Source organism: Mustela lutreola, chromosome 14 (assembly GCF_030435805.1).
Source record: "Mustela lutreola isolate mMusLut2 chromosome 14, mMusLut2.pri, whole genome shotgun sequence".
In the NCBI taxonomy this organism is placed as follows: Eukaryota; Metazoa; Chordata; class Mammalia; order Carnivora; family Mustelidae; genus Mustela; species Mustela lutreola.
The window spans coordinates 4,409,485-4,430,046 of record NC_081303.1 but is presented as its reverse complement, the minus strand read 5'-3'; the positions used below and the strand labels follow the sequence as shown (position 1 = coordinate 4,430,046).

The 20,562-nt window shown below is 35.2% G+C and overlaps 1 protein-coding gene across 4 annotated transcripts in view; it reads right to left on the bottom strand.

Moving 5' to 3' along the window:
• SUCO (SUN domain containing ossification factor) overlaps positions 1-20,562 on the bottom strand; it is an 86,629-nt gene that overhangs the window by 45,646 nt on the left and 20,421 nt on the right. For 2 of the 4 annotated variants that reach the window (XR_009347306.1, XM_059145426.1), the window contains exons 2-9: positions 19,092-19,200; positions 16,585-16,692; positions 14,377-14,531; positions 11,008-11,145; positions 10,632-10,782; positions 6,213-6,336; positions 5,353-5,489; positions 4,336-4,403 (exon numbers count right to left, since the gene is read on the bottom strand). Coding sequence is in view for 3 of the 4 variants with exons in the window: in XM_059145426.1 (XP_059001409.1) it covers positions 4,336-4,403; positions 5,353-5,489; positions 6,213-6,336; positions 10,632-10,782; positions 11,008-11,145; positions 14,377-14,531; positions 16,585-16,692; positions 19,092-19,200 (990 nt within the window). In the remaining variant the exon portion in view is untranslated. The remainder of the gene's footprint in view (positions 1-4,335; positions 4,404-5,352; positions 5,490-6,212; positions 6,337-10,631; positions 10,783-11,007; positions 11,146-14,376; positions 14,532-16,584; positions 16,693-19,091; positions 19,201-20,562) is intronic. The other 2 variants (XM_059145425.1, XM_059145427.1) reach the window with 2 other exon arrangements.

The following is a 20,562-nucleotide window of genomic DNA, read 5'->3' as shown; positions in this document are numbered from 1 at the left end:
GGTTTAAAAAAAAATAAAAACCAAAGACCCACTGATATGCTGCTTACAAGAAACTCATTTTACACCCAAAGATCCCTCCAGATTAAAAGTGAAGGGGTGGAGAACCATCTATCATGCTAACAGATGTCAAAGGAAACTGGAGCAGCCATAAGATAAACTAGATTTTAAACCAAAGAGTGTAATAAGAAATGCAGAAGGGCACTATATCATTAAGAGATCTATTCAACTAGAAGATTTAACACTTGTAAATATTTATGCCCACACCGTGGGAGAAGCCAAGTATATAAATCAATTAATGACAAACTTAAACTCACTGATAATAATACAATATTAGCAGGGGAATTGGAACACCCCCACTTACAGCAATGGACAGATCATCTAAGCAGAAGATCAATGAGGAAACAATGGCTTTGAATGACAGAGTGGATCAAATGGACTTAACAGAACATTCAGAACATTTAGTGCTAATGTAGCAGAATATACACTCCTCTCAAGTGCACATGGGTCACTCTCCAGAATACATCACATGCTGGGTCACAAATCAGGTCTCAGCAAGTACATAAAGATTGATATCACACCATGCATATTTTCAGACCATGGCACTATGAAACTGGGAGTCAACTACAAGAAGAAATTTGGAAAAGACCACCAATACATGGAGGTTAAATAATAACCTACTAAAGAATGAATGGGTTAACCAGGAAATTAAAGAAAAAAATTTAAAAATACATGGAAGCAAATGGAAATGAAAACACAACAGCTTTCATTTCCACCTTTGAGATGCAGCAAAGGTGGTCAGTCATGAGAGAGAAGTATCTAGCAATATAGGCCTTCCACAAAAAGCCAGAAAAGTCTCAAATACACAATCTAACATTATACCAAAAAGAGCTGGAAAAAGAAGAGCAAATAAAGCCTAAAGCCGGAAGAAGAATGGAAATAATTAAAGATTAAAGCAGAATTAAATGATACAGAAATTTTTAAAAACTGTAGAATAGATGAATGAAAGTAGGAGCTGGTTCTTTGAAAAATTAACAGAATTGATAAACCCTTAGCCTGACTTACCAAAAAAGGAAAGAGAAAGGACCCAAATAAATAAAATGAGGAATGAAAAAGGACAGATCACAACCAACACTGCAGAAACACAATTACAGGAGAGTGTATTATGAGTAATTACATTCCAATAAATTGGGCAATCTGGAGGAAATGCATAGATCCCTAGAAACATATAAATCACCAAAACTGAACCAGAAGAAATAGAAAACTTGAACAGACACATAACCAGCAAAGAAACTGAATCAATAATCACAAATTAACCAACAAATAAGAGTCCAGGGCCAGATGGATTCCCAAGGGTAATTCTACCAACCATTTAAAGAAGAATTAGTATCAATTCTTCTGAAACTATTCCAAAATAAAGAGAAATGGAAGGAAAACTTCCAAACTTATTCTACAAAGCTGAAAACAGAACTACCCTATGACCCAGCAATGCACAAAAATACAGATTCAAAGGGGTATATGCACCTCAATTCAGCATTATCAACAACAGCCAAACTATGGAAAGAACCCATTCCATTCAACTGATGAATGGATAAAAAAGATGTGGTATAATATATACAATGGAATATTACTGAGCCATCAAAAAGAATGAAATCTTGCCATTTGCAACAACATGGATAGAACTAAAGTGCAAAATAAGTCAGCTAGAGAAAGACAAATACCGTATGATTTCACTCATATATGGAATTTAAGAAACAAAACAGATGAAGATAGAGGAAGGGAAAGTAAAATGAGATAAAAACAGAGGAAGGAGAACGATAAGCAACTCTTAACTATAAAAAACAAACATGTTGCTCAAGGGCAGGTGCTTTGGGGGGATGGGATCAATGGCTGATTGGCATCCAGGGGGGCACCTGTGAGGAGCACTGTGTGTTGTATGTAAGTGATGAATCACTAAAGTCTACTCCTGAAACCAATACTATTACATGTTCAAGCTAGCTTGAATTTAAATAAAAACAAAAATAGCGAAGAAAGTTTTGAGGAAGATGAGGTATAAACTTATTCCACCAGATTTTAAGACTTATAAAACTACAGTAAGACTGAGTGGTCTTAATATACCTTGGGAGAATTAACCTACTTAAATGAGGTGATATCAATTAAAGGTGCTCTGAAGTTCAATTATACAGTGAGAAGATACATATATATGAATGAGCAAAAACTAAATATACAGTAAACACATATACTAGTTTGGCAGAAACATTAAAATTACAAATAGGCAGCTATGACTCCTTCATATAACTTGATCCCAGCATGTTTCTGTTTGAAACACAAAATTAAGGAACATAAAAACTCGAGCTGTTATTGACTACAGAGGCTCCTACAAATAAAAACAAAAACCTCAAAATAACACTTGAATTATAATCTCAGATGATCATTTCTTCAAATCCAATTTATGACACAGGGAAAAATAAACTTTTAAATTATCCTTAAATAGGGACGCCTGGGTGGCTCAGTTGGTTAAGCAGCTGCCTTCGGCTCAGGTCATGATCCCGGCGTCCTGGGATCGAGTCCCACATCGGGCTCCTTGCTCAGCAGGGAGCCTGCTTCTCCCTCTGCCTCTGCCTGCCATTCTGTCTGCCTGTGCTCGCTCTCTCCCCCTCTCTCTCTCTGATAAATAAATAAAATCTTTAAAAAATAAATAAATAAATAAATAAATAAATAAATTATCCTTAAATACCCTTAAATAATTTGTGGTGTAAATGTACCACAAGGAGTGAAGGCCAAGAACAGAAAATAAGCATCATCTTTAAAGTTTAAAGAGTTTCTCCTCAAATTAAAAAAAAAAAAAAAATCAATGTATGTATTTTTAGCAAATCAATATGATGGCAGTGACTTATCTCAATTCTTTTTTGAACAGCTGCTTTTGAGCAATTAAATCAAATAATCTAATAAAACTGTTGGTATATCACACATTATTTTCCTCCATAAATCTGTTCCTTTGCCTATATTCTTCCTTAGTTAATGGCAGAGTCATAGATCCAAGTAGGAGTCAAAACCCTGGGAGATTTGCTAGTTAACTCTCTCCACATCCAATTACTAAACAAGAGCTGCCAATTTTATCTGCTACAGTCTCTTTCAGATCTCCCTCTCTTCTGTACCTAACACTGCCAATACAGGTTCCTAACTGGTGTCCTTGCTCCCAAATGCATTCTGCTGTAGGCCATCCTTTGAGAACCAGCCTTCTTAAAACTCCAGTGAAATCGTGTCACTTCCTTACTTAAACACTTCCCTCCATGGTCTCTAACAAACTTTAAAAAATTTTAAGCTAAGTATACACAGAATTTGATGGTCTGGCTACTGGTCTAAATCTCCGGTCTCCTCGTCCACAATTACTCTAGGTTCACTTTTATTCTTATCATGATTAAATTAACTTCTTCAGGTTGCTTTTACTTATAGCTGCCCATAAGAAATATACTCCTTTTGGGGCACCTCGGTGGCTCAGTGGGTTAAGCCTCTGCCTTCAGCTCAGATCATGATCTCAGGGTCCTGGGATCGAGTCCCGCATCAGGCTCTCTGCACAGCAGGGAGCCTGCTTCCCCCCCCCTCTCTCTGCCTGCCTCTTTGCCTACTTGTGATCTCTGTCTGTCAAATAAAGAAGGAAAAATCTTTATTAAAAAAAAAAAAAGAAAGAAAGAAATATACTCCTTTTAGCACTGTTCTCTTATTCTTACAATTCCTGTATACCTCTCCCTCGTATGTGACTTCCTATGAATCCTTCAAGATTCAGCTCAGGAATTAGTTCTTCTAGGAAGACCTCTCTCGTCCTCTCACAGTTATATACCATCTCGGTTCCTATCATAACCTTACAGCAATACTTGTTATACTATTTTGTAATTATTTGGCTAGACCTATTTTTTGTCTGTGGCTGTGACTTTTTTAAAAGGAAAGGTATTTTGTATTCAATTCTGTAACCAGGACCTAAGGTAATTACAGTACCAGCACCTATCAATCATAAATGCTTTTTAAGTGACTAGAGGAACAAATCAATCTAATCCTAACATAAAAGCTTCACATAAGGGGCGCCTGGGTGGCTCAGTGGGTTGGGCCGCTGCCTTCGGCTCAGGTCATGATCTCAGGGTCCTGGGATCAAGTCCCGCATCGGGCTCTCTGCTCGGCGGGGAGCCTGCTTGCCTGCTTCCCTCTCTCTCTCTCTGCCTGCCTCTCCATTTGCTTGTGATTTCTCTCTGTCAAATAAATAAATAAATCTTTAAAAAAAAAAAAGCTTCACATAATATGTACACACATGGAATGCATGTTATTAAATTTTATGTTACTTACCAAATCTTGGTGCTGCAAGGATTCAACATGTAAAGATCCATATTTTCTATAAGAATAGCAGATGTGCTCTATTTTAAAAAGGGGGAAGGGAATAAATTACTTAAGGAAAAATATTTCAACTCTAAAGATTTCTACGATTTCTGTATTTTTAGATGTTAAAATACACAGATTCTAAAATACTTAAGGCATAGAAGAAGGCATAAAAATGACTAAAGTTTACAGATTATGTCTACAGTGTTAAGACAGCCTTATAACAAAACATTTTAAATTAAATGTCCGTTACTATAAAGGAAAAACGATTTTCTACTAGCTATTTTCTTTTTAAAACTTCAAACACGTTTTAAGTTAAAAAAAGGATGAATGCCCTTCAGTGGATGAAGAGATAAATATTAATATTATTCAGCGCTAGAAAGAAATGAGCTATCAAGCCAGGATAAAACTTAAATGCTCATTACTACATGAAAGAAGCTAATCTGAAAAGGCTACATACAGTATGAATGCGACTACATGACATTCTGGAAAGACAAATCTAGGAAGATAGTAAAAAGACTGGCGGTTGAGGGGAGGGATGAAAGATGAACAGGTGGAGCAGAGAGGATTTTAGGGCAGTAAAAATAGTCTGTATGATACTATAATGACTGATACATGACATTACACATTTGTTTAAACCCACAGGCTGTATGAGAAGAGTGAACCTAAGGTGGTGATAATGTGTCAGTGTAAGTTAATCAACTGTAGCAATACATCACTCTGGTGGGAAGTATGTTGATAACATATGTTGTGAACCTTAACAGCTCTAAAAAAACAAAGTCTTTGAAAGAAATAGAAAAGGTGCAATGTATCAACCAATATAACTAAGAATTCATACAAGATAATGTCTTTAAAAGCATAATCCTATATTTATCAGAGAATCAGGAAAACAGCTCACATTAAAATATAGTTCTCAGCAAACTGATGCCTTTATTTAATAAAGTTACTAATATCCTACAAGTATAGAAGAATTTTATAGTTGAGTACCTTAGCTTCTGGATTAGCTGCCAAAATTTTGGCACCACATTCTACTGAGGCATAATTATTTCGATTTTTCTGCACTTTTTTTGTAGCATGTAGACCTCCATTAGAAGATGGATGCATTGACTGACCTGCAGACAAACCTTATTATAAACATATATATATGATGATTATGATTTAAAATACTCCCAGCGAACAATGATCCAAAAACAATAATACTGAAGAATAGGTTTTAATGCTTCAGAGAGTATTTTTTTTAAATTAAGAAATTCAAAATGCTTTACCTCAATGGCTTTAAAATACATCCCCAAACCAAATTAATTACAAAAATCTGCATTACTTGATTTATGTCTAAATAATACTCAAAATGAAGCTTATCCATGATAATCAAAATATTGTGCATACAATATTTTACTAAGGATAAATGCTATCCTTCTAACATTAAGAATTTTTAATTCTGAGACTTTCTTTACAATAAGAAACTGTAATACCCCAATCCAACTCTATTTACAGTTTAAAGCTTTATGACCTGAAAGTTTCATTCATATCCCAGACAAGCCCCCACAAAAATGAAAAACAACAGTTTCTATGCAATTTACCTCTTATAAACTGAAATGAAAAGTACTGCTCTGCCTAATTTATCTTATTTTTTCCTCATTTAATAATTTACAAGAATGGATTTTAATTAAGATTAAAACTATATAATTATACACAGGTAAATGGCGTATGTTGATAATTACACATCTTAGTAACTTTCACCTTTAAAGTTTTCAAAAGTTTTATTTTACCAACTATGGAGAGAAATGCATTATTTAAACCCTGCCCTAAAATAAATAAATAAATAAGAATCACAAGTGCTTCCATACTTTTCTCTTTTTCTACTTCCATAACTTTCTTCTTCCATTCATCAAATGTTGGTATATCTTCTGGGTCTTTGGGACTTGTTACAGATGTATGGTCAATTTCTCCTGGTTTTGTATAATCAGAACTCTGAAAGAAATGTGAAGAATACGGAGAAAACAGATTAATAAATTATAAAAGTATATACAAATGTTTATGTGAAATTAAAGTTCAGTTTTATAGCTGATAGACAGTATGTTTTAAAAAAAAATGAAATGTAAAAAGTTTTGGTTTACTTAGAAGTTGAGTTTCTCTTGAAAAAACTGAAATCTTCTACCTAAGCACCACAAGATGTATTCCTTCACATTAGCAATTTAAGTATAGCTTATAAAAAAATATTATATCCTAAGCAATTACTTACACACAAAACTGTACAAATACTGTACTTGTAATGCATCCATCTTAAAATTTAAGTTAAAGTAATATATGCACTGAAGAAAGCTAACTAATTTTAGATGTAACATATAGTTTCCAAAACATCATTGACATGCATTACTATTCATAAATATTTAAGGTGGATTTAAAAACATAAAGAAGGGGCGGCTGGGTGGCTCAGTGGGTTAAAGCCTCTGCCTTCGGCTTAGGTCATGATCTCAGGGTCCTGGGATCGAGCCCCGCATCGGGCTCTCTGCTCAGCGGGGAGCCTGCTTCCTCCTCTCTCTCTGCCTGACTCTCTGCCTACTTGTGATCTGTCAAATAAATGAATAAAATCTTTAAAAAAATAAAATAAAATTAAATTAAAAAATAAAAACATAAACACAAAGAGTCTAATGAAAAACAAAGCTTTTTAAAGAAAGTATACAAAAATGTTCATATATAAAAGGATTTAACAAGGTAAAGAAAGAATAAATCATTTTTAAAAAGGCTGATAACGTTTGGTTGGATTAAAATTTAAAATTAAATGTATTAAAAAGTCATAAACTGCATGGTCCAATAAGCCACAAGCTGAAAGCAGGGGCAATATATGCTACTAATAAAGGACTACTACCAACTGCAGACTGCCTACAGTCAATAATGGAGGAGATGAACAATAAATTCAGCAAAGAGAAAATACAAAATGCTCAATCTCAGTAATAATTGGGAGAATGCAAATGAAAACCAGAGATACTGAATTAATTATACCCATCTGAGGGAGTTTTAAGCATGGCATGTCTGTGGAACCATGGGACATCTATTAGACTGCTGAAGGGGGTCCAAAATTTAGCAAAATTAAGGGTGCCTGGCTGGCTCAGTCAGAAAAACATGCAACTCCCAATCTTGGGGTCCTGAGTTCAAGCCCCAAATCAGGTCTATGGACTACTTAAATAAATAAACCTAAAAATATTTTTAGCAATATTAAGATGTGCAATATGAGTGAAAACATGCACAGGTACCTAAGAAAATATGCATCAGAATGCTTACCGCAGCATTGACTGTAATATAAAAAATTAGAAACAACCTAAATATCCACTAATTGAAGATCAGATAAACTGTGGTAGTGAAATACAACACTGCAAACAATGAATGGACAGATCTCAAAAACAATGGTGAGTAAAATGATATTTAAAGCAGGAAGATACCATTTTATATTGCTTCAAAATATGCCAAATAATAGTATGTATTGTTTCTAATCATGCAGTTTTGGAAAAAGTTTAAAAACACGTTTTTTTGTTTTTTTGTTTTTTTTTTTAAAGATTTTATTTATTTATTTGACAGACAGAGACCACAAGTAAGCAGAGAGGCAGGCAGAGAGAGAGGAGGAAGCAGGCTCCCTGCTGAGCAGAGAGCCCGATGTGGGGCTCGATCCCAGGACGCTGGGATCATGACCCGAGCCGAAGGCAGAGGCTTTAACCCACTGAGCCACCCAGGCGCCCCTAAAAACACGTTCTTAAACACACACACACACACACACTGAATTTGACACAGGTGTTCTATCTGAAGAGAAGAAATATAACCGGAGAAAGGCACACAATTTAATTTGTCATTTTTTTCATAAGCTGAATAATATATGTAAAGATGCTCATTCCATTATTTAATAATTTCTATATTCTTAGAACAATGCATAAACATATTTATTAACAGTTCCCTGAGAAGTGTACAACATCTATTTAGACAACTTACTCTGGTAAGTTCATATAATATACACATGCTATACACAGAAGGGCACATGTTTGAGAGCTAATACTAATACTTGCTACATGAAAGCACAATCTTAAGGACTGAGCCTAGTATATAAGAATTAGACTAACACACTAGTTTATAAGAATTACACAAATACAAAGCCCCATAATCTTCCCCTGGGAAGACAGCAAACGGGATCCCATTCAATCTCCATCTCGGAGTGTTCTGCCGAACAAGCTGACTGAGTAAAAAAAAGTATGTGGCTACTAAAAAAAATACATAGCAAAAGTAAGATTAAAGAGCTAATATTACCATTAATTAAAAAATTAAATAAAAACCTAGTTTGAACACAGTGAGAAAATAAGCAAAAGGCACATATACATAAAAATTAACCTGAGTACTTAAAAACAAAGCCCAAATACTAAAATACAACACAAAGTAGAGGGACATACATACGCTTTTGAGGCACAAAGCATTCACCATCACTTCTTAACAAACAAGAGAACTAAACAATACAAAAAAAACACTTGGTAAAGCACTGTCTCTCAGTATGGCAAAGACTGTCTTCCAGATTCCTTTTTTTTTTTTTTTAAAGATTGTATTTATTTATTTGACAGAGAGAGAGAGAGCACAAGCAGGCAGAGAGGCAGGCAGAGAGAGAGGGGGAAGCAGGCTCCCCGCGGAGCAGAGACCCTGACACAGGGCTCGATCCTAGGACCCTGAGACCATGACCTGAGCTGAAGGCAGAGGCTTAACCCACTGAGCCACCCAGGCACCCCTGTCTTCCAGATTCTTGAGATAACAGCAATGACACAAAGAACGTGCATCAGAAAAAAAAAAACCTCTCCAGTTACACAAACTTAACTGGGAAGAATTATCCTGAACTAGGCAACACACAAAACTATTAAGATATCTCATAATGTGCTCATTATCTGATAATTTTCCCAGGATACTAATATAGTTAAAAATTACACCATTTTGCCTATTAGCACAAACTCATAAACCATTTTTATATCCTAGGTAATGAAGAGTAGTTTCAGTCCGCTAATGGTTAAGGAGAACAAGCAAAACTGGCTGCCATGCTTAAATTTTACATCTGATACTTAAATACCGCCAGAGAAGATATTTTTGTAATGTTTATCTAATTTTATTTATGGACAACTGAACTGTAATATATGCTTGATTTGATTTCATTGGGAAAATTAGTTCCTTCAAGATGGTGGGCTACAAAATGTTGAGCTCCTATAACTATAAGAAGCATAATAAAAACAGCTGGTACAGTGATAGTAAAGTCTCTAGAAGGAAGTTTAGTTAGTTCTAAGTATAGATTCACTGAAAATGCATGAAAAGAGTAGATAGAGAACAGAAGATCTACATTAAAAAGGAACAAATATGGACATGGTACTCAGTACTTTGAACTACTCTTGGTTTCGCACGTTTTACATGGAGTGGACTTCATCTCTATTACCCAGTTTTGTTTTTTTTTTAAGATTTTATTTATTTATTTGACAGACAGAGATCACAAGCAGGCAGAGAGGCAGGCAGAGAGAGAGAGAGAGAGAGGAGGAAGCAGGCTCGCTGCTGAGCAGAGAGCCCGATGTGGGACTCGATCCCAGGACCCTGAGATCATGACCTGAGCCGAAGGCAGAGGCTTAACCCTCTGAGCCACCCAGGCGCCCCTACCCAGTTATTTCTTATGGAAGTAGGCCTAAACTTCTCGATCATCATTTCTTCAAGAAACTCTGCTTTGGCTTCTATATGAAGTCATAGCAGAACTCCAAAGGAGGAAGGAAAGTAAAACTGCCACATGGGGATAGTGTAATTGTAAAACTCATACTATTCAATGTAAGCTGTATTCTGCACACAACTAAAAAAATGTAAAAATGTCTCTTTAAAATAATTCTGGGTCAAGAGCCCAAATTTAACATTGCATATGAAATTAAACTTATATTCTGAAGATACCTGAATTTAATAATCACAGCTTCTTCCATAAAGCTCTCCAAGAAACTGCTTAAGTGAAAAAACAGCTATCAAACAGCTGACGGTAGAGAAAACGACTACAACAAGACAGCTCATACATGGAACCACTATATATAAATGATATACTGGCGAGAGTACCAGAAGGAACCACTTGCTCTCAGGGACCGCAGGTCACCTCAGTTCCATAGTCCTCATTAATGACTCAATCCCTGATTTCGTGGCAAATATGGTTAGCAAACTACAAGGTTAGCTAGTAATAAAGATGTATATAATAAAGTAGGAAACAGTGCAAGTTATAGACCTACCTCATTTTTTAAATTATCTGAAGCATTCAGTGCAGATTTTGGATCACCATTAGCCTGATCACTTGTTGAAACTTTTGATTCAAATTCTGATTTTGTTATTTTTCCTTTGCCATGTGAAGATGACACATTTTCTATATGCTGACCAACAAGGCTATTTGAAACCAAAAAGACATATTAAAAAACAATAAGCTGAATGGCAAGTTTATGTAATCTAAACTGTTACAATTTTCACAGACAAAATAAACCAAGAAAAAAGCACAAAGGGATGAGCTTTCTCCCAATCATCAAGCAGAATTAAGCACACAAAAATACATTCAAACATGACACTGCTATTATTACGGAATTACACAAGAGGCAAATAACAGCTCACCCCCACCTTTCAGGTGGACCGACAAAGGCAGGCTGGTCAACGGGAGCATTCGCTTCAAGGACCTCACCAACATCACAATCAGTTTCAGACTGCTCAGTTTCACTTGGTTTGGCTATAGGAATAGTACCAGATTTTTCTATTTCACTAAAAACAGAAACAAAAAAAGACAATCTAGCAATTCAGTGAACATAATGTGGCATAAGTTAAAAATTGTATTAGTGAGCATAGTAAGTCAAGCAGAGAAAGACAACTCTATCATATGATATGATAAAGACAACTATCATATGATCTCCCTGATATGAGAAGTAGAGATGCAACAAGGGGGGTATGGGGGGTAGGAGAAGAATCAATGAAACAAGATGGGATCAGGAGGGAGACAAACCATAAGTGACTCTTAATCTCACAAAACAAACTGAGGGTTGCTGGGGGGAGGGGGGTTGGGAGAGAGGGGTCAGGAGAGGGGGGTGGGGTTATGGACATTGGGGAGAGTATGTGCTATGGTGAGTGCTGTGAAGTGTGTAAACCTGGCGATTCAAAGACCTGTAACCCTGGGGATGAAAATATATTGTATGTTTGTAAAAAAATTTTTTTTTTAATTTTTAAAAATTGTATTAGTGATTTTCAAAACATAATCTAAACCAGAGAAGAATGCTTTATAGTTTTACAGGTTATTTTTCAAGAATTTACTTATTTTAGGTCATGTAAAGTGAACTGCTAACTCTTGATCTGTTAATGGCTTTGGTTGTTAAATAGGTAATTACCAAATGTTAAAACAAAAATCATAGCTTAGTATTTGGTCTCATAAAAAGTAAGATTTTAAATTTATTTATGTATTTATTTAATAGAGAAAGAGAAGGAGAGCACACCAGCACATGTAAGCAGGGACAGGAGGGGCAGAGGGAGAGGGAGAGAGAACCCGAGTATAGAGCCCAACTTGGGGCTCAATCTCATGACTCTTGAGATCATGACCTGAGCTGAAATCAAGAGGTGGATGCTTAACTGACTGAGCTACCCAGATGCCCTTAAGATTTATTTTAACTGCATCTTCTCCAATGTTTCTTTTTTGTTAGTATAATCTACCGGTATTATAGTTGTTGCCTATAGTATCAAAAAATAACCTACTTTTTTCCTGCTTTGTCGAAGATTATTTGACCAAGGAGTTGCAGGACTCTCTACTCTGTTCCATTGGTCTATGTGTCTGTTTTTGTGCCAGTATCACGCTGTCTTGGTGATCACAGCTTTGTAGTAAAGCTTGAAATCAGGCAAGATGAGACCCCAATTTTGTTTTTCTTTTTCAACATTCCTTAGCAATTTGGAGGCTTTTCTGGTTCCATATACATTTTAGGATTGTTTGTTCCAGTGCTCTGAAAAATGCCGGTGAAATTTTTATTGTGATGGCACTGAAAGTATAGATTGCTCTGGGCAGTACAGACATTTTAACAATGTCTGTTCTTCTGATCCATGAGCATGGAATGCTTTTCCACCTTTTTGTGTCTTCTTCAATTTCTTTCATGAGTGTTCTGTAGTTCAAGTACTGATCCTTCACCTCTTTGGTCAGGTTTATTCCTAGGTATCTTATGGTTCTTGGTGCCATAGTAAATAGAATCGATCCTCTAATTTCCCTTTCTATGTGTTCACTGTATAAGAAAGCAACTGATTTCTGTGCACTGAGTTCGTATCCTGCCACATTACTGAATTGCTGTATGAGTTCTAGTAGTTTGGGGATGGAGTCTTTTCAGTTTTCCATATAAAGTATCATGTCATCTTCAAAGAGAGAGTTTGACTTCTTTGCCAATCTGAATACCTTTAATTTCTTTTTGTTGTCTGATTGCTGTTGCTAGGACTTCTGGTACTTTGCTGAATAGTGGTGAGAGTGGGCATCATTGCCCTGTTCCTAATCTCAAAGGGAAGGATGTCAGTTTTTCCCCACTGAGAATGATATTCTCTGTGGGTTAATAGATTTTACGAAGTTGAAGAATGTTCCCTCTATCCCTATACTTTGAAGAGTTTCAATCATGAATGGATGCTGTATCTTGTCAAATGCTTTTTCTGCATCAGTTGAGAGGACCTGTGGTTCTTCTCTCTTCTCTTATTGATTTGTTCGATCACCTCAACTGCACTACTGGGTATTTACCCTAAAGATACAGATGAAGTGAAAAGGGCCATCTGTACCCCAACGTACATTGCAGCAATGGCCACAGTTGCCAAACTGTGGAAAGAGCCAAGATGCCCTTCAACAGACAAATGGATAAAGAGGATATGGTCTGGGGTGCCTGGGTGGCTCAGTGGGTTAAAGCCTCTGCTTTCAGCTCAGGTCATGATCCCAGGGTACTGGGATCAAGCCCTGCATTGGGATCTCCACTCAGCGGGAGGCCTGCTTCTCTTCCTCTCTCTCTCTCTGCCTACTTGTGATCTCTGTCTGTCAAATAAATAAATAAAATCTTTAAAAAAAAAAAAAAAAAAGATATGGTCCATATATACAATGGAACATTATGCCTCCATCAGAAAAGATGAATACCCAACTTTTGTATCAGCGTGGATGGCCCTGGAGGAGATTATGCTGAGTGAAATAAGCCAAGCAGAAAGAGTCGATTATCATATGGTTTCACTTACTTGTGGAGAATAAGGAGTAACATGGAGAACAACAGGAGAAGGAAAGGAAAAGTGAATTGGGGGAAATCGGAAGGGGAGACGAACCATGAGAAGACTATGGACTCTGAGAAACAAGCTAAGGGTTTTGGAGGGGAGCGGGGTGAGGAGATGAGTGAGCCTGGTGGTGGGGTTTAAGGAGGGCACGGATTGCATGGAGCACTGGGTGTGGTGCATAAACAATGACTCCTGGAACAGTGAAAACATAAAATTAAATTTAAAAAAATAATCTAGTACCTCAAAACATTTCACTAAGTTCTTAAGGCACTTTGAGAATTTTTTAAAAATACATACTCTAATTCTCCCTTACTCACTTCCAATTCGTTAAGCAGTCATGTTCAGTATAACGGGAAAGTGAGATGTACTGTTCAGATATGTAGTATCTAGCCTTAAATTCTTCCTGGAGTAAGTATTTTAAAAGTTTTAAATACTAAAAACTATTCAAATAAGTAGTTACTTGAACAAGCAGAACCTCACTTTATGTGATGTAGAGATTTCATGGCTGAGAGCTAATCAACTTCAGTGAGTTTGAAAGAAGAATAAATACTCATTACCTCAAAAGATCATTACACTAAAATAAAATAAAAACACAAAACACAGGCATCGTAACTTAAGTCTGCTATATAGCCTAAACTTCAAATCTGAGTTTCAAGCTGCCTTATCTTATAAAGACTTTTTTCTATGATTACATAATGAGATTCTCTTTTTTTCTTTATAATAACTTACTCAAGCTTTGAGATTGGAGTGATCTCTGAGGTAGATGAGCTGGAAATATTTTCAATGTTTTCACTGCCCACAACTACACTGGAAGAATCTTCATGTAGGTCAACTGTAGGGAGTGTCTCAATCACAGATGGACTTAAGTTATTTGACTCCATATTCTGTTTACAAAAAAAAGTTAAATTAAATGTTGAGATTAATTATTCTCTTTAGCTATACAGGATTTTATAAATGTATGCCTCAAAAGTGACCGTATCAAGAATGTACTTTTATAAAAATCCCATCTTCCAACATTACCCCTCAAAGGAAACATTTCATACTAAAATACAAGCTCCAGACATTTTTCACGGCATTTCACAAACTAGGACAAAGGAGCTTGCCTTTCTTCTTTCCTATTTTCTATAAGGACTATATATATTTCCCTCTTTAATGCTAGTAGCAACACAGAAATCGTATTTAAATATACAAAAGAGTACAACACATACTTATTGCCCAGAGCAGCTGAGAAGATCATGTGCATCAATAAACAACAACAAGGGCATGTACAAGTAACATTACAATACACCAAATGATTCTCACTGAGGGCTTCTTCAGTCCTTGGATGCTCTGGGCCATTCACTCCTCCAAAACAAAATCTGACATCTACCGATTAACACTCATATTTGAAACCTCTATCAGAACATTCTCCCCCACAACCAACCCTAAATAGAACTATCCATCCCTCTTCCTCTATGCCTCTGTTGTTCTCTGTACAGACGTAATACAGCATCTGTAACACCTCAATTGCTTTATTTAGGTCTCCTTCTCTTTTTCAAGTAGACTATAAATGTCCTGTGTAAGCACTATGTTCTCTTGATGTTCATGTTCCCTAGCACACAGTAGTCACTTAACACTTATTAAGTGTGTATCAAGAGAGAGGTACTAAGGCTTGGTTCAAGGAAAAGAGAAACTAAAGACTATTATGGACTAGAAGAACTAGGAATTTTAAGGGAAAAAAAAGACCCAGTTGGGAGCAGAAAGAAAACTAAGGTAAGAATATGATTCATTTGGGAAATTATTTACACTGAAATGAAAAATTCACAGAGAAATGAAAATAGTTTGCATTTTATGGTGGAGGCCTTGAGAAAAGGAGTATTCTATTATTATCAAATATTATCATTTTAATACATATTCAATATTTTAAAAATTAATGAGATATTTTACTTTTTTTTTTAAACTAAGTCTTCAAAATCCAGTATATATTTAATACTTAAGCGAGTCTCAATTTGGACTAACTACATTTCCAGTGCTCAATATGAACAGTACAGATGTGTACGATGCAGTAAGCACTTCAAAGTATTTGAGCAAGAGTATACCATAACAAAAATTCTAGAGAATGAACAATGGCAGGATAGTCCTATAACCAGAAGGGCTACAGAAAACACTTTCTTATTCTTATAAACAAATATTTGACAAACATCTTCCAGGATCCAATAAAATGAAACTCACTATTTGTACTCAGATAGCCCAATTAAGTCATAAAACAGCTCTAACTGTATTTAAAACAAAGAATTCTTCCTCATTTTGAGCTGAAGTTGGTTTTTGTTAGTATTTTGAGATACTTAGTTTTTTCTTGGTTCTTCTTCCTCCAGATCAAGTATCCCTAGTTCCCTCAGCTATTCCTGATAGTCAATGGGTTCCAGATGTTTCAGCATTCTGGTGAGCTTATATTCTGGTCTAGTTTTTAACATCTTTCAAAAAATCTGATGTACAAAATGGAAAATAATATTCAGAATGTAATATAAGAAATATGTAAAATATATTTTAACCTATTATTAATTCATATTCCACACTGAGTGACAAAAGTTTGGTATCAGAATACTTTGTTTCACCTACGAATACGGTCTTTTGTTGTAAATTAGAAAAAATTTCCTGACATCTAAAAATCTGGAGAAAAAGATCCATTATAGTGAGCCAAAATGGAATCTAAGAAGATATAAGAACTTATACCCAAACTCTGATTACAAAAAAATGGTCACATTTATTACTAAACCTGTAATTTCGCATTTTCTCAAAACCAGTACGCTCAGCAGGTGAACAGTATTAAAGACAACTGCACAACAGTTCAAAAAGAAAAAGTAATAAAATACAATATGGTGACCAAACAGAAGTTTTCTATCTTGTGAAGCAGTTTTTAAAAGACTTATCATTAAAAATCAAAGCAGCATGGCTTACCTGTACATCCACAATGTCATCTTTTAATTTATGTTCTTCTGGAGGAATAGGTAAGTTTGAACCCACTTTTTCTGGTAATTCGGCATTGAGAGGTCCCTCTCTTTCATCCTATATTGCAACAAAGAAAAAAGGGTAACTGATAAAACTGTTTCACAAAATAGTCCTAAGCAATATTATATACTTTATAACATATTCAACTGTTAATTACTTTTGTTTGTTCTCATGCTTATTGTCCATCTTCCTGCATTACCTTCCTTGCCACCACACTAAATGAGTTCAAGAGCCTTATTTGATTTCTTAATAAGCACTTTAGTCCCACCATGCAGCAATGTGTTAGGGACACAGTAGGACTTCAGGAAATATAAATTAATGTACATATAGTTCTTTTACCATCTCTCTTTTGACACTGACTTTCAAGATTCCAGATACCTTCAAGTTTAAATGTATCTTCTAACATATGTTTCATAAAAGCAATATTCATATTCTTTAAGCCTTTATAACATATAACAGATACCTAAATTTGTGCAGAAAGAATATGTTTCCCCCTGCCGAATGCTTTGCTTATATTCATTCTCACATTTAGTCTTCAAATTTCTCATCAGAGATTACATCAAAGTTTTACAGACTGTGGGTAAAAGTATAAAAGTATATTCTTTTTAAAGAGATATTCAGCAACAGTCTTCAAAATTTTAAATGCTCCATCCCAGCAATAAATCCTACATGACTCCAATATTGAATAAACATCATGCCAACAACTCCAAGTATGTAATTATAAACTTACACTCACACACATGCACACACACAGCTGAGAAACAATGCAAAAGTCTGTTGATAAAGAAATATATCATAATTTATATGATAGAATAAAAATGTAGCCATCACAAGAATACTACAACATGAGAAGATGTTTACAGATGTCTATGAGATGTTATTGGGACAGAGGGGGAAGTCATTTGTAGAATATTTATAAGTTGACCTTTTATGGAAAATAAAATACTAATTTGTGTGCCATATATATGGATAGATAGCTACAAAAACAAGTCTCAATGTTTTCACAAGAAACAATAAATTGTGGTTCCTTTGGGGAGGGGAACAGAATATAAATATGAATATATTATAATCAGAATAAATTACTTCTATGTAGTTGATCCTTGAACAATGCAGGGGTTAAGGGTACCAAGCCCTAGCAGAGGCAAAAATCTCCATATAACTTTTGACTCCCCCAAAACAACTAATAGCCTTTTATTAACCGGAAGCTGTACCAATAATCAGTCAGCTGACACGTTATTTTGTATGTTGTATGTATTATTACACTGCATTCTTTTGTTTTTTTAAGATTTTATTTATTTATTTGACAGACAGAGATCACAAGTAGGCAGAGAGAGAGGAGGAAGCAAGTTCCCCACTGAGTAGAGAGCCCGAGGGGGGGCTGGATCCCAGAACCCCGGGACCATGACCCAAGCCAAAGGCAGAGGCTTTTAACCCACTGAGCCATCCAGGCACCCCTATTACACTGTATTCTTATGTTAAACTCAAGAAGTGTTAAGAAAATCATAAGAGAAAATACATTTACAGTATTGTACCATAAAAAATCTGCATATTAATATACCCACACAGTTCAAACCCGTATCATTCAAGGGACAAGTGTATTTTAAAATACATATATTGGGGGCACCTGGGTGGCTCAGTTGTTAAGTGTCTGCCTTCAGCTCAGGTCATGATCCCAGGGTCGTAGGATCCAGCCCTGCATTGGGCTCCCTGCTCTGAGAAGAACCTGCTTCTCTCTCTCCCACTACGCCTGCTTGTGTTCCCTCTCTGTCTCTTTCTCTCTCCATCAAATAAACAAATAAAATCTTTAAAAAAATGAATAAAATATACATATTGATGGGGGGAGCCAAATCGAGTCAACAATCACCTTTTATTTTTTATTTATTTATTTTACTTTTTTTTTTTTAAAAAAAGAAGACTCCATGCCCAATGTGTGGCTTGAACCCTGAGATCAAGAGTCGCATGCTCTACTGATTGAGTCAGCCAGGCACTTAAAATGATAAAATAATAAATGAATTAAGGACTATGTGGTCTGGCTTTCTGGACTTGTCTATTCACTCCACCCAATTATATTAAAAAACTACATAGCCAATGACTGCAGAGTCTCCCTATAATCCTCAGTTCTAAGTTTTTACTTTTAAAATTGGAGTTTCTTTTGAAACTTTTTAACTATTTAGCATATTAAAAAGTGAACCACTGGTTTTCAGTTCTCTGAATAGCTACTATTTTTCTTCCTACTCTAGGACTACGGATGTTATGACATTCCAAGAACAAGCATATACGTATCTCAAGGATGCTTACTTTCAGATTACCTGAGTGATTCTTCAGATTACTGAAAAGGAGACTACAAATCACCAAAACTATGTTATAGTACTTCTGAATTACTTTTACTCCAAACCTTTTGAGGAAATCTAAAAAAGCTGACACACAAATTACATTGTCAACTTTATTTAAGGTACCTTTTTCTGGAATTGTACATCTTCATTTTCTAGGGCACAATTGTCATCTTGAGAGTAATATGATGAAGCTGAAGAACTCTCCTTACAACATACACGCCAACTGGGGAGCCTGTAAAATATTCACCATCACCAGAAAGGAAGAAGGAAAAATTGTTAAGCCAACATATTCCCCACTACGGGCTAGAATTTGAGGCAATAAATGAACAGTTGGCTCCTACCATAATGCCCTCAAGAACTTAACAATTTAATGAAGACAAATGTACTTTAAGACAAGTATTTTTATTTAATGACCTAAAAAACCCCCACAAACTATGTTATCAGCATTCCAAGTAAGGCACTATGAACTTCATGAAGGCAAAACAATAAAGATTTCACAAAGACTATCTGGTAATTATCACAGAAGGAAGTTTTCAAGGAGTTTAACCTCCTCAGAAAGTACCAGATGCCAATAATATTCAAAATTTTACTAATATTTAAGAACACAGAACTCTAAAGCTGCCTAAACTATTTCAAAGCATCAGAGCTAAGCTTCCAAATAATTTTGACATAGGGATCAAAGCAGTGATATCCAAAATTAAGAGAAGAGCAAACACAAATGAATACTACAGGTTAATCAGACACAAAAATTCTAAGACAATAAAAAAGAAAGTCTTTAGGAACGCACTGAAGAAATAATATACCATTGTAATGATCAAGTAGAGTTTAGTTCTGATAGTCAAAAGTGGTTCAAGATAATAAAATCTTTTTAGTCTGCCATACAATAATATCAAGGAAAAATATGGTTATTCCACAGTCACTGAAAGACATCTGATAAACTTACACATCCATCAAGATTTCCTTAAAATAGGAATAAGCAGATGTTTACCATGGAAACATATAAGCATAATATACAAGCCTAAAAGTACCAAACTTAGTGAAGTAATCTAAAAATAATCCTATTTAGATCTGAAACAAGATAAGAATGTCCATTATTATTAGTATTATATAATATGATAAAAGGTTAAAAAAATGGAGGAGACAGAAAATGACCATTAACTGCAGATAATGACTGTATATATATATACATGTATGTATATAGGTAGAAAATTTAAAAGAACCACCTATTTTAAAAAGTCTTGGATATAAAAATTATATTCCTATTCCTAGGTATAATATTAAGATTCAAATCAACTCTACTCAAACCTTCACCATCAGTTACAAGATGAAACATAAGTCCCCATTTGCTAAAGAAACAATAAAAACTAAAATATAAACTTAGCAAGAAATGCTCTATTAGGAAGACCTGTTTGAAATCACCAATATTTAACAATTCTTTAACATGGAAAAGTCAAATTACACAATTCAAGCTAATATATACAGAAGATTTGAAAACCACATATTGAAGACATAAAGAAGATTTTTTTTTTTAAGATTTTATTTATTTATTTGACAGACAGAGATCACAAGTAGGCAGAGAAGCAGGCAGAGAGAG